Source organism: Lepidochelys kempii, chromosome 5 (genome assembly GCF_965140265.1).
Source record: "Lepidochelys kempii isolate rLepKem1 chromosome 5, rLepKem1.hap2, whole genome shotgun sequence".
NCBI classification, from domain to species: domain Eukaryota; kingdom Metazoa; phylum Chordata; order Testudines; family Cheloniidae; genus Lepidochelys; species Lepidochelys kempii.
Genome location: NC_133260.1, coordinates 111019594 through 111033514, shown reverse-complemented (window position 1 = coordinate 111033514; position 13921 = coordinate 111019594). Strand labels below are relative to the sequence as shown.

The following is a 13921-nucleotide window of genomic DNA, read 5'->3' as shown; positions in this document are numbered from 1 at the left end:
AAGCATTGACCTCGGCCAATGGGACCTGTGGGGGCGGTGACTTCAGCCAGAGGCAGCGCACAGAGCCGCCTGGCTGCACCTCTCTGGACATGTGGATGCTTGCATGAAGCCGCCTGAGGTGAGCACCGCCGAGACCCAGCACCTCAAAACCCCTCCCACACCCCAACCCTCTGCCCCGAGTCTCCTCCCATACCCAACCCCCACCCCAAGTCCCCTCCTGAGTGCTGGCTCTGCAGCTCCATTGGCCAGGGATCGTGGCCAATGGGAACTTCAGGGGTGGCCTCTGCAGGCGGAGACTGTGCACAGAGCTGCCTGGCTACACCTCTGCCTAGGAGCATTGACCTCGGCCAATGGGACCTGTGGGGGCGGTGACTTCAGGCAGAGGCAGCGCACAGAGCCGCCTGGCCATGCCTCTCTGGACATGTGGCCACTTATGGGGAGCCCCCTGAGGTGAGCACTGCCCGGACCCAGCACCCCAGAACCCCCCCTGCACCCAAACTCCCTCCCTCTTAGTTAACTGTAATTTTTGACTTACCAACACCCCTGTGCCCCCAACATGCTGGATAACAAAGCTCTTACTGTACTTGGAATAAATCCCTCTCTCCCAGTGGTATAAGCCCATTGGCTCTCTTTGCCAAGAGGGACTAGATTTCCTGCATCATCTCCTCCTGATAAGTATTCTACGAATAGCAGGCGCATAAAGATTTTTATGTAGAAAAATATACGTATTAACATTCTTAAACAGATAAGCCTATAGAGTTTATAAGCTCTGAATGAGAAACTTTTTCCTGAAGCATTGTAAGACCTGTAGACTCTCACCACTAGTGACTCTCATTTATCCATCATGTCCCCCTTACATTTGAATAATTAAGACTGCACTCTATATGAAATAAAATGTTAAAACCACAAACATCACTTTTGTATACATCTCTCAATTTAACCAAGTATTCTGTTACAAAGAATAATAAATTCAATAAAGAGAGAAAGTAAAAATTAAGAATGAAATTTATTAATGTTAATTTATATTTGAAGGTAGAATTATTTTTCTTTCAATTGGACCCATTAAAGCAGCTTTAATATAGATTTGCACAGCAAGCTGAAGGTTTTCAAGTGCTGATAATTAGGCAAGCTAGTACTATTTTAACCCCTCTGGAGTATAATTGGTTGATAAGGTTTTGAAATGTTACAAGGTCTAGGACAAAAAGATTAGCTTTAGTCTCTTCAAATCAAAATTGAAAGCTAATTAAATAATATTATAAAAGAGAGGGAAAAGGTTTAATGCCACTTTTATGCAATTTTAATTTCCATCTTCTCAGAAAAACAAGTGAACATATTTTAATTCAATTTATTGAAACACCAGCACGAGTTGCAGAAAGGCAGAATTACTGCTCTCCTATTGTCCTTTGAAGCTAATATTCTAAATAGAACTACACTCTTGTGTCACAGTGTTTCTAATGTGTTCCAGACATTTCTATGAGTAACAACTGAAGGCAGCAAAAGTGGCCACATGGGGACACAGGACTAGAAGGGACTTTCTGGGTTATCAAATCCAGTCCCCTGCTATAACATGCAACTCCGTAAGACAATCCCATTCATAAATTTTATCAAGCTCCATCGTAAAACTAGGTAAGTGTTCTGCCCCAACTGCTCCCATTGAAAGGCTGTTCCAGAACCTCACTCTTCAGGTAGTTAGAAAACTTATTCTAATTTCCAGCCTAAATTTATTCATGGCCAGTTTACAGACATGTGCCAACACTGTCCTTTAGCTTAAATAGCTCTTCTCCAAGCAGGTCTTTACCCTTCAGTATATTCAGAGAGCAATCCCCTCTCAGCCCTTGTTTTGTTAGGCTAAACAAGGCAACCTCTTTTAGTCTCCTCTTATAAAATAGGCTTTCTATTCACCTGATCATACTAGTAGCCCTTCTCTATACCTGTTCCAGTCTGAATTAGTCACTCTTCATCATCTGAGCATGAGTGACCAGGACTGTATATAATATTCAGATGAAGTCTTACCAGTGCCTTGTACAATGGGATTAATATTTCGCTAACTCTACTGGAAATACATCCTAGGATCTGACTTGCCTTTTTCACAGCTGCACTACATTGGTGGCTCTCAGTTATCCTGTGATCAACTAATACACACAGGTCTTTCTCCTCCTCTGTTGCTTCCAACTGATGAACCCTCAATGTATGGCAATAATTCTCGTTATTAATCCCAAAATGCATATGGATATGCACACACGCACCCACACTAAACGATCAGTTTAATTTTGTAAAATTCTTAATGACATTCTTAGGAGACAACACTGGAAGGGAAAAGGGAAGTTGGAGATAGATTTGTACAGAATACAGCCTTCAAAAGAACAACAGCTTATGGCAGGAAAGTAGCTGATCCATTTCACCAAGGTATCACATCCTTTTTCTTGAGGAGGAAAAAAAAAAAAAAGACACTTGGAGGTATGTTTATATGACCATAAGGTCTTTCTGCAATCAAGTGGGAGAGAAATGTGGATCTGTAACATAACACTAATGTTTGATAAAAGTGTGCAGAACGATCAATATGAATGTTCTTCAGAAATCTTGAATCTGAAACTGAATAACAGGGTGACTTATTTTGTGTCAAAGAAACCCAAAAACTATGGCATGATTACTAATCGGGTTTGTCCACAAAAACATGAACAGAGATATTTTAGGTTCAACTGGAAAGCAAAATAAAAAGTGTGTGTCTATGCCCTTTAAAGTACCTTTACGGTGTATAACAATTAAGAAGTTTTTTTAATTTGTCTGGTTTTTTACAATGAACATTTCTAATAGTAAACAACTTAAAAAAAACCCCTCGGTAAGCTCATCTTCACAGAACGAAAAAATAGTAAAAGGCAGCACACATACCCATTTATTACTGCTTGCAGTTTACCTTTAAGATAGAATTCAAAACATGCCTGGCCTTCCTAAGACTGGGGAAGCAGCATGAAGGAAAACTATTGATCAATATACTGACAAAGGTGGAAATTCAACAATAGTATTGGAAGGAATTTTTAGCATACACGATCCTATCTTTTCCAACCTTTGTGTAAGATGGGCCATGTAGCGGGGCAGTCACCCTGCTCCGGTTAGGAAGGGATTAAATGCAGCCAAGGGAGGCTGGTTGGGTAAACAGCCACAGGTGTGGCCACACCCAATTAGGATCCAGCTGACCCTGATAAAAGGGCAGGCTGAGGGAGTAAGAGAAGACTCTTGCTCCAGCTGAGGAGCAGAGAGGACCAGGCTGCCTGGGAGAGCAAGAGGGGAACCTGAGACAAAGCAGGGCTGGGGAAAGGCAGGCAGAGCTGAGGAGCTCTGGCCTGGTGAGTCCCCAGGCTGAGGCCTTGCTAAAGGCCAGGGGAGGTACTAGGGCTGTAGGGGATGGAAAGCCAGAAGGTCCAAACCCCCTTGCAGATGATGAGTGGCCACTTCAGATTCCAGTTTGCCCCTGAGGGAAGGGGCTAGATGAGGACTAACAGTGGGTCACTGAGGCGAAGTGGGTTTAGGGGATTAGGGTTCACCAGGGCGGGGAGACCCAAGTGTGGGGGCATTGCTGTGGGGCCTGGAGGGACACAGTGCCTAAAGTCCTATAAGTGGTGGAGATCAGGAGGAAGCAGGCACCGTAGGAAGACACCAGACAGCAGGAGGCACTCCGAGGCTGGAACTGTGCTAATTCCCGGACGACCAGCAGGAGGCGCCACAGTGGGGAATGCCTGCAGTGCTACAGGCCACTAGAGATGCAATGACTGTATGAGACAAAACTACTGCTTTAAGAATAATGACACTCCATATAAGACACCCGAGCCCACAAGGATTAAGTAGTGATTCTACTATGAAGGCCCAGAACACCCTTTTTTGTTTTTTTCTTTTTTTTTGGTGTGGGGGGAGATGCAGGTTTTGGAGAAGGCAGGGAAGGAAACTCGATTGCGTAGTTAGATTGAATGATGTCTAATACCCACTTAACTATTGTTATAACACTCCAGTTGTGGAAAAAGAGTGCTCAACATCCCCCAAATGATATGTGGGGGTTGGATAATGGTGGCATCCTTGACAGTTTGCAGCTGTCCAACTCCCATCAAAAATATCTTTTAGCTGGGGGACAGGGTTGAGCTGGTGCTGAAATGTGGGAGATGCAGGGAAATAAAACTTCTCTGCTCTTTGTCTCTTACAAGGAGGAGTGTAAGATCACTGATGATAAAACTGTTGAGTCACCAGTCTAGGTTTGGAGCGTTGCCTGTGATATTTTCTTTTTGGTGATGGTCAGTGCTTAATTTATGCCAGGGCTTGCCAGTGCTGAGCCCCGGCACATATAGGCTTGGCAGTTCATTGCTCTGGCACCTCTGGGTGGAAGTAAAAGATATGAAAGTAGAAAAATTGCCTGAGCCCAAACACCTAATTGCTTGAGCCCTGGCACCCTTTCATTACAAACTGAGCCCTGGTGATGGTGTTTCTACTCTCAGGGAGTGGAGGGTAGCCCTGGAATTCTTCAGAGTATGTAAGTGCTCATGTCTTTTCACTGAAATGGTGGGTTTCATTGAAGGGCAAGGCCTCCACTGTGTTTTGGACCCCGTCTGGGAAATCCTGATACATGTAGCCAAGACACATGGCACATTACCATGGCCATTGCCATTGACCTGGATGATGTGTCTGCTGTATGTGCTGCTGACTGAAGTGCAGTTCTAGCCACCAGCTTACCTATTTCAATAAGAGCTTGGAAGTGAGTTCTGTCTTGCTGTGGCAGCTTGTCTACAAAGTCTGTGAACTTGGAAAAGTTCAGATAGCCCTCTTTAGCCAACACCACTTGATAGTTTGGTATTCTGAACTGAAGGCTAATGGACGTGAAGACCTTTCTTCCCAACAAGTCTAGATATTTAATCTCCTTGTCAGAACAAGTGGATTGTGGATTTTGGATGTTGTCTCCGTGGTAACCTGTACAACTAGAGATTTAGGTGGGGTATGGGTAAGGAGAAATTCTGCTTTCTTGGCCGGAACAAAAAAGCGTTTCTCTGCCTTCTTGTGGGTGGGAACGTATGTGGTTGGTGTATGCCAGACTGCTCCAGCAGATCCAGAATAGCTTCATTAACTGGAAGTGCTAGTCAACCGAATCCAGTAGTTTGCAGAATATCCAAGAGTTGTGTTGAGGGTCCTGGACCTCCTTTAGGGAGATCTAGTGCTCCTCTGCCACTCCATGCAATAATTCTTGGAACCAATTACAGTCATCTGGACGGAACAGAGATGCCAGTGACTGATTCATTGAGAGATGAACTAGAAAATCTTGTTGGTACCATCAGAACTTGTAATCTTCCTTTTCCGTGGGGTCAGGAGGAAGTTCCAGCTATTTCCCACAAAGAGGAATGCTGGAGTGACTCCCTAGTGGAACACATAAGCTCTGCATACCTGGTGTGTGAGGGGGTACCACCAGTCCCAAAGTAAACGCCGAGCGGAAGTTGGTACCAGGAGGCTCTGGATGTCTTGTCTGGGCTAGAATTTCTTGGCTAATCAGTTTGATGTTAACCTTATAGTGATGTTGTGGAGTTGGGGCCTACCTAAATCCCTATCGGATCCCAATCCAATTGGTTTACAAAGTCTGTCCCATTTATAGCATCCCAAAGACTTTCCAAACAAAACAAACAAGAGAAAGGTCCTTTTCTCTCTTCCCCTTGCGAGAGAAGAGAATAAATGAAAAGAGAGGCAAAGGTGGCCTGTCACTTAGACAGTTTTTCTGGGGTCTGCCCATTAGGGTTTGGCTCAGCAGCTGGTCTAAAATCTTTAATTAGGACCTATGTCCGGCCTCTCTTCTTGGGGCACCTTGCTTGATCACTGGCCCATGCACTTTCCATGATGGTGGGACCCACAACTGTCTCCCACTTGGTCTCTGTGGTCAGTAGCCTGAGGTGCAGCGGTCTTCTTCCTGTTCACTGCCCCTTCCTATGGCAGGATTTCCCTTGTTAAGCTCCCCACTCCAGGCAGCGCAAACCTTACAATTGCACCTTTTGTTATGGCTGAATGAGCGCACAAGAGGCCGTGAGTTTTTTCTCCACCAGAGTGAGGGTGTGCCCCTCAAACATATTCTTTTACTCCCATTTTAAAATAACTTTCACTGTAACAATGAGCTGAATCATAAAGTCCTCAACATTATTCCACAGTCTTTGCAAATCACTCCACAGACGTAATCTAGTGAAATATGTATCACAATCGCTATTACATGACCAAGCAGACGTTTTCCCTCATTATGACCATTTGAGAACCTCTTATGGTGAAAGTTTTACATTATCTACCTGGATTTTATATTGAGTTTACTTTGAGAAAAATATAGAAAATTCTGTTTCTAACACTGATATATTATTCCATGATTCATTAAATGCATGTGACAAGGTGCTCAGCCAGAACACCTGAGCCAGCCCTCTGTCATGCCAGTTCCAATTAAGGGAGGTAGATTGGAGCTGCCTAGAGAAACCTGTGCCTGATTGGCAAAGGGGAAACAGCTGCCAGCCTGATTAGCCTGGGGCTGCATAAAAGCCTCAGGTGAGGAAAGCCAGTGGGGGAACAGGAAGAAAGGGAAAAGGCAGGGAGTGGAAGCAGGGAGGTAGCTCTCCCCTCCCACAGACAGTAAAGGGCTTGTATGGTGAAAAGGTGGTGGGAGCAAAACCGGTAAATAAACTGCACTGGTGGTTACTGAACCCAGGGTCTCCGAGTGACTTTATCAGCCCAACAGGTGCAGGAGCCAAGAGGGCCCTGCAGCACCATGTTACAATGCATTGGGTGGGGGAGGGAAAATAAGGAATACTTGTTTTATTGAACACCTGAGAAATGTGCAAGAAAAGAAAGAAGAAAATGTACCAACTAAAGCACTAATTATAAACAGTCACTGAGATGGTGAGCACTCACCTCTCGTGAGCACCTACTGTCAGCTGAGTACAGTCTTGTACTCCTCCCGTTCTCTGCTTCCAGTGCCACCTGTTGGCTTTTGCCCTCATCAGGCGGATCTTCAGGGTTTCAGCCCCCTGGCTAAGTCACTCAGTTAATAGATGGATGAACCCCATCCGGGGTAAAAGGTCCAAAAGGGCCTGTCTGTGCTCTTGTTAATGCCTGTAGCTCTGTCTCTGGGCTCGGTTCTTATGCCTCTCTGGGCTAGCTTTAAAGCCTTGCCTACCCTGGTACACAGCGGTGTACTTTGACTTTATCAGGTTTTATTGCCCCAGCTCTCCAGCCAGGTCACCCCTTCAAATTCAGCCCACTTCTGGGGTAACAAAGTTCAACAAATGGTTGGCCCTTTTTAGGGTCTTCAGCCCCGTTCCTGTGCCCGTTTAAATTTCCAGACCCTTTTTTTGTGCTTTTAATGCAGAGTCTTATCCCCTCCTTGGGGCTTAGGCCACTAAGTGGCCGGTGGTGGGGACCTGGGCCCGCCCATTACTCCAGGTCCCAACCCAGGGACCCTATAAATAACTGTCACATGCTGCTTCCTTTAATAGTTGCTGTTGCTATTCCCTGGGCTACTTCCCATGTAGCCCCTTCCTCTTCACCCTTACATCATGGCTGAAGTTGTTCACTCTTCTTCTTCCTCACCTAATGCCAATGCCACCAGAACGCATCTTCTCGTTCTCCCTTGAGCTCCAGCAAGGAGCACCCTTCCTTATACCTGTGGTCCCAGCCAGGAAACGATCTGCTCAGGCCTGGCAGCCCTTTTAACAGAGCCCACTGCATTCTGAAGGGCTGCTTCTCTGCAGCCTTTTCTAGGCAGGCCTGGAGGACCCACCTTCACTGCTCTTTTACTGGGGCGGGATGTGGTAGGACCACGAGACCACAAGCAGGGGCCCTCAAAGGACCTGGTACACCCGTCACAGTCACAAATAATTAAATATTTATTAATTAAACAAACTCCAACAAGTCCAGTGTGTACTTTAAGTGATATTCCCATGTGCTTATAATACTCACTACTTTTACTCTTGCCCTTATGTGCTTTTTATATGGATATTTTCTACACTGTCTACAAAGACAAAGCAAACATATCAGTTGGTTGTACTACATCAGTACATAATAGTTTAATAATAATAGCATGCAAAGAAGCACTATATGAGCTAGCTATTATAAAATGCTAGATGGTGCCATTAAGGTCCTAAGTATGGAGTGGTATACAGCCATATAAGCCCAGGGTGAGCTCCAGGAAATAATGTCTCTCAGAGATGGTGGGGAGCATGAAGTCTGGTCAGCAGCCAGCCATCATTGCTGGCCAGAGTGGAAGAAGGGGCAGAAACTAATCTGACAGGAGTAAACAACAGGTTGGTATCATTTCTAGAGCCCTGTCTGCAATGGGCTATCCACCTTTACTACCACTGAAGAAATTGCAAATTATGGGTCCAGTTTTTGCTAATGTAGACACACCCTCAAAGACTATCTCTCATTATGATATCATCAGAGCTGCAATCAGCAGAGGCGCAAGGCAATGCCCCTTTCATTTAAAAGCAAGATCCCATCCCCTGAATCTCACAAGGTCTTTTCCTATTAATCTTCAGGGTTATGTTGCAAAGCCTGTTTTTCCCCTGGAATTTTGAGAAGGTAGTGATTTGAGCGTTATGGAGTGATTGGTTAAGAGGGAACTGTTTTGTCCTCTTACATTCGGTAGATATTATTGCAGGACGTTTTTAATATCTAATTTTGGATTTTATTATTATTGCATACAGTGCTTAGGGTTTTGACTATGCACTTAAAAGTTATCAAAATAAATAAAATAGCTTCAACTTTTTTATGGTTCCTCAGTTTTAACAAAAGATTTTGTTCAACACTTAGTTTTCCTTTCTCTTTATTAATTTAAAACATTGAATTGTGAAGAATGTAAGTGACAAATGAATGGTTTATGCCCAGTATGTTTTATCATTATTCTTTTATCCTAGCATTTGATTTAGGCTGCTAAATATTACTACACAATATTAACACTAGAATACACAAATGGTACTACATTTAGGTCTGGTACATTCTCCCACAAATATAAACTAATGCACATTTATCCTTCCAATTTATTTGAAAACATGAGCTATCCCAGCAAATATAATTAAAAAAAGGACAATTGTCAAAAATAAGGAAACATCTCAAAACCTTTCCAAACCAGAATTTCCTACAGTCTATTTTACCAGAAAAAGACTGGAAGAAAAAAGATGAGCTTTCCACATTGACCTGAAAGTTAACAAATTCAGGCTTTGGCAGACTAGTATGAGAAGTAAGAACTAGAATTGACAACCTTTCTCTGAGAAGATCTTGTCCACACTTATACCCACTTAAACCAAAGGATTATCAGTTCAAGCACCTCATCTGAGCTCAACTGTTGTGTTACCATATGAAGAAGAGATCTTCTCTGAGGCCCTTCGGACCTAAACCTAAATTTAGAGCACAGTGATCTAAAATATCTACTTTAACACATTAGAAAATAGAAATAAAAAAATACTGATTAGAAGTAAGTTATAACAACTATATTCTTCATGTGCTTATTTAAAACATACTAACCTGTTCCAGTGCCTGTATTTTGCTGTCTTTGACTTGCAAAATTTCTAATACTTTCCTGTCCTTGACTTCAGCTTTCTGCTTTTCTCTAGAAACAAAAAATAGTCACTTTATTAGTCATAATTTGCAGTTAATCATTTGAATTTTTCATGTCCCGATAATGAATGTCATTTTAAAGCACAGAAAATTAAATTATCTAAGGCTGACAGCCCTTGCGGAATTAATCAGGGAGCATATGGCAAGTGACAGCAAATTACATTGGCAAAGAAGCTAAGACAACTTTATTCTAAAGAAACGGGTGTACCAGGAGTTGAAATATCATAAAAGAAAACCTAACGTAATCTGCGGTGTTACTACCAAAAGACATGGTCTATTCAGCTATATAATGAGCAAACTCTTTTTTTTCCTGTTAGCAACACAGAAACCTTAATTTGGCAGATCTCACACTCAACTTGATGGCATTTTTCTATTTCTCTGTAACACAATAACTTCTGAATGCTGCATCCAATCAATACCAACATTTCAGGTAATGTTCTAGTCATCGGTTGGCAGGACGCTATTCATTTTGGTGAAAATCAGAAAACTGGATGCACAGAGTTCCTAGCATATGGTTAGCAGACCATCAGTTGTAATCAGGTCTGCAACTGTCTATACATCAACAAATCGGTTGATGGAGCCATTAAGACCTTCCATCATAACAACACCTCTGCCTTTCATCTCAGTTGACTGTAAAATGTTAACACTCTGAAGAAGAACGCTACGTATGCTCCAAAGCTTGTCTCTCTCACCAACAAAAGTTGGTCAAATAAAAGATATTATGTTACCCACCTTGTCTCTCTAATATCCTGGAACCAACACAGCTACAACAACACTGCATACAACATTCTCAACAACTTATTTCTTAGACAGAAAAGAAATAAATAAGAATGAGAAGAAAGGATGAATGGGGGGAGCGCAGAGAGCCCAGGCATAGGGGAGAGATTTGAGAACCCTGGAATCAGAGAAGAGGAGTACTGGGAGTGGGGGGACACAGAGCCCATAGCACAATGAGGGGTGTGATTCCAGGTAGTCCCTGAAATAGAGGGAATGGGAGGTAGGCATACAGGGGTGCTTGTGGGAGGTAAGGGAGGAATACAAGGATCCCCTGGTATATGCAATGAGCTTAGCCCATAAAAGCAGTGAATTGTGCGACCCTCCCTAGCTCCATATTGGGGAATTTAAAAAAGGATAGCGTACATTGTGACACAAGCCTATTTTTCCTCAGCACCCACAGGAGTTATATTCTAAGGCTGTCAACAACTGGAAGTTTTTGGCTCAAAATGTACTGCTCCTTAATGCTTTCAAACATGATGTCCTCTCAAAGTCCCAGGAGTGCTAATACTTCCAATCTGATTCTGACTGCAGACAGAGTGTTAACTCTATGTGGGGACATTTTTTACACTGAGTAAGCATCTTTGAAGATCCAAAATAAAAGCTTGCCATTGTGAGCAACCTTCTTCTACCTCAGCAGAAGAAGTTGTAAGCCAAATGGTTATTTTGGTGAGAATTAAGCACTACAAGAACCCAGCCCTATTTGTTGTGTTTCAGAGCCATACTTAAAAGCAGAGTATTATCTACTTTATTGGCTTTCTAGAATTAATGCAAAAAGTTTTTAAAAGATATTCATCAAGCAATATCATGAAAACCATGCATTTCAAGTTTATCCAGCTCTGAGATGGGTGTGAGTTGTATATTGCTTGTTGATTTAGACTGTATGCACCTCAAAAAAGACCTTGTCTAGTCCATGGCCTATACAGTGCTGAGCACACTGGATATGATCCTAAGCCCACTGAAGTCTGTGAAAAGACTTCTATTGACTTCAGTGGACTTTTGTTCATGCCCAGTGTTAGTATTTAACAAACTATATGGATTAGATGGCAGAATTAATTATCATATATACAAGCATTTTTTTAGGAAATTTAATTGAGGTTGAGCTCAATTTATGGTATACGTAAGATTGGCAGTTATTACAGTGATAAGCATAGCACAAATAACTAAACAGGGGAAAAATAATAGAAACGGTTCCAGCCTCCTCTGCAAAATTTGTCAGTATATATGTTTTACTACAGTTGATCTAAAGCGTACACTTCCTACTCAGAGAAAACTCCCATCACAAACAGAAAAGAGAAAACTAAACATAGGTCATGTCTACAACACTAGAAGCACTTTATCAGGATAGGAATACAGCATACTATACCAGCAAAGCACTCCTAATACGGATGCAGCTAACCTGGCAAAGCTATGCCAGGCAATAAAACTATCCCTATGAGTGAAACAAGCTATGCCAGTAAAAGCGCAGCTTTGCTGGTATAGCTGCTTCCACACTAGGTCCTCCTGCCAGCACAGCTCTGGCTGGTCAGGGATCACAACTCTTCACATTCCTGACCAACATTGCTATTCCGGCAGAAATCCCTAGTACAGGGGTTCCCAAACTTGGTTCGCGGCTTGTTCAGGGTAAGCCCCTGGTGGGCCATGAGACGCTTTGTTTACCTGAGCGTCCGCAGGTATGGCCGCTTGCAGCTCCCAGTGGCTGCGTTTCGCCGTTCCCCGCGAATGGCCACCACTTCCTGCAGCTCCTATTGGCAGGGAACGGCAAACCTGGGAGCTTACCTTGAACAAGCTGCAAACCAAGTCTGGGAACCTGCCCTAGTGTAAACCTAGCCATAGGAAAGGTGCACCAGAACCTGGGCCCAAAGCAATTAGCCCCCTGCAACCAAAAGTAATTATAATGAGATTTCTCAATTCCAACCCCGTAGTGGGTGTTACAGGTTGCTTAGAATTAATGGGTCATGAAGTACCTAGAAAACTGTATTCAGTTTTTCCAAGATTTCTCTGAATATCTAGACACAAAGTCAAATTATTCTAAAAGTTTGCCAGGTGATTAAAGAGAAAAAAAATCTGATGCATCAACCCATTCTAAGGGAGTTATACAATGGTCTTCTTAAAGAGGAGACAAATAAGAAGGACATAATAGTATACAAAATAAGTAATGGTATAGGAAAGGTAGATCAAGAACTTCTGTTCACCCTCTCACAACACAAGAACAAGGGGAGAGTCAATTAAATTGAACAGTGCTGATTACTTTTTCCCACAATGCACAATTACCTTGAAGAACTCAAGAGCTCACCAGGACAGAAATTTTGTATATTTATATGTACAAACAAGAATATACAGATTTTAAAGTAAATATTGAAAAAGCAGAGAGTTTTGGATAAACTGTCATGCTTCAGTGCATAAGCCAACCTCTCCACACTGGGTGCCTCTGCTCCACAGACTGCACTAGCTACCAGTTTATATCAGCTGTAATTATAGATATTCGTTTTAGTCTATAAAGCTTTTTATGGTTTGGGCACTAGGTATCTTAGAGAGCCTCTCTCACTGTGTTCTAATTTGACAATTGAGATCAGTTTTAATACTGGAGAAAATAGTCACAAGATCTGTCTATGTGGTAATGAGGCATTCAAAGCAGAGGGCCATCAATTTAATTTCCAGTGGGACGACTCACAGATTTAAAGTTAAGCATGTGCTTAGGTGCTTTGCTGGATCAGATCAACAGTGCTCTGAAGTTTATTACAAACTTTAAAGACAAATGAAAAGATAGGTCCCTTAGAATTAAAATGAGCACTATACAGAGACAGGGAAAAGATATACAAAATACAGACAAGACACAAATATAAATATTTTTAAACACAAAAAAACCTCCTAGCTCCTTTGCCCAATATGAACTTCTCTAACCCTCGAACTTCAAGAATGTTAAATATTAACTCCAATGGTTCTAATATTAATTCCAATTGGTTTAACTCCAATCCATACCCATGCACAAGTTGCTGCTAACCTAATAACTCTTCCTATCCCTTTCAGTTCTCGAGTTTTATTTAAACCTTGTCAATTCCAATTTCTATTCAAAATGCACTTTTACCCTCAGCTCTTCTTCCTCCCTCTCCATCTAATTCTTCCCAAACCTCCCAACCCACACTGACTTTTAGTCTCTCATCTACTGTCCTTTCTATTTCCCTGCGTAACAATCACCCCCTTCCCAGACTGCTGGGCTATACATCCGCTCTTGAAGCCAGGTGTGTTTGGTTTTAGACTTTTCCTGCCACACCACTGAGCAGATAGCGTGGCTGCAGCAGTAGCTCCTCCAGCAACAGCAGCAGCTTCAGTGGCGGAGGAAGGAGAATGTGGACAAGGAAGAAGAGGACAACAACAAGCAACTGCTACTACAGGTGCCGCTCATAGAGCAGCTTCACACGGTACAGTGCTGTTTCTGGCCTCAGGAAACCAGCGTTGACTGCTGGGAAAGGATCTCTCTGCAGATCTGGGATGACTAGCACTGGCGAGAGAATTTCAGGATGGCAAAGGCAAT

At 42.8% G+C, this 13921-nt stretch overlaps 1 protein-coding gene across 1 annotated transcript in view; it reads right to left on the bottom strand.

Moving 5' to 3' along the window:
* CNTLN (centlein) overlaps positions 1-13921 on the bottom strand; it is a 284446-nt gene that overhangs the window by 226215 nt on the left and 44310 nt on the right. Inside the window, exon 3 of the mRNA XM_073345467.1 lies at positions 9520-9604. Within this exon, the coding sequence (XP_073201568.1) occupies positions 9520-9604 (85 nt within the window). The remainder of the gene's footprint in view (positions 1-9519; positions 9605-13921) is intronic.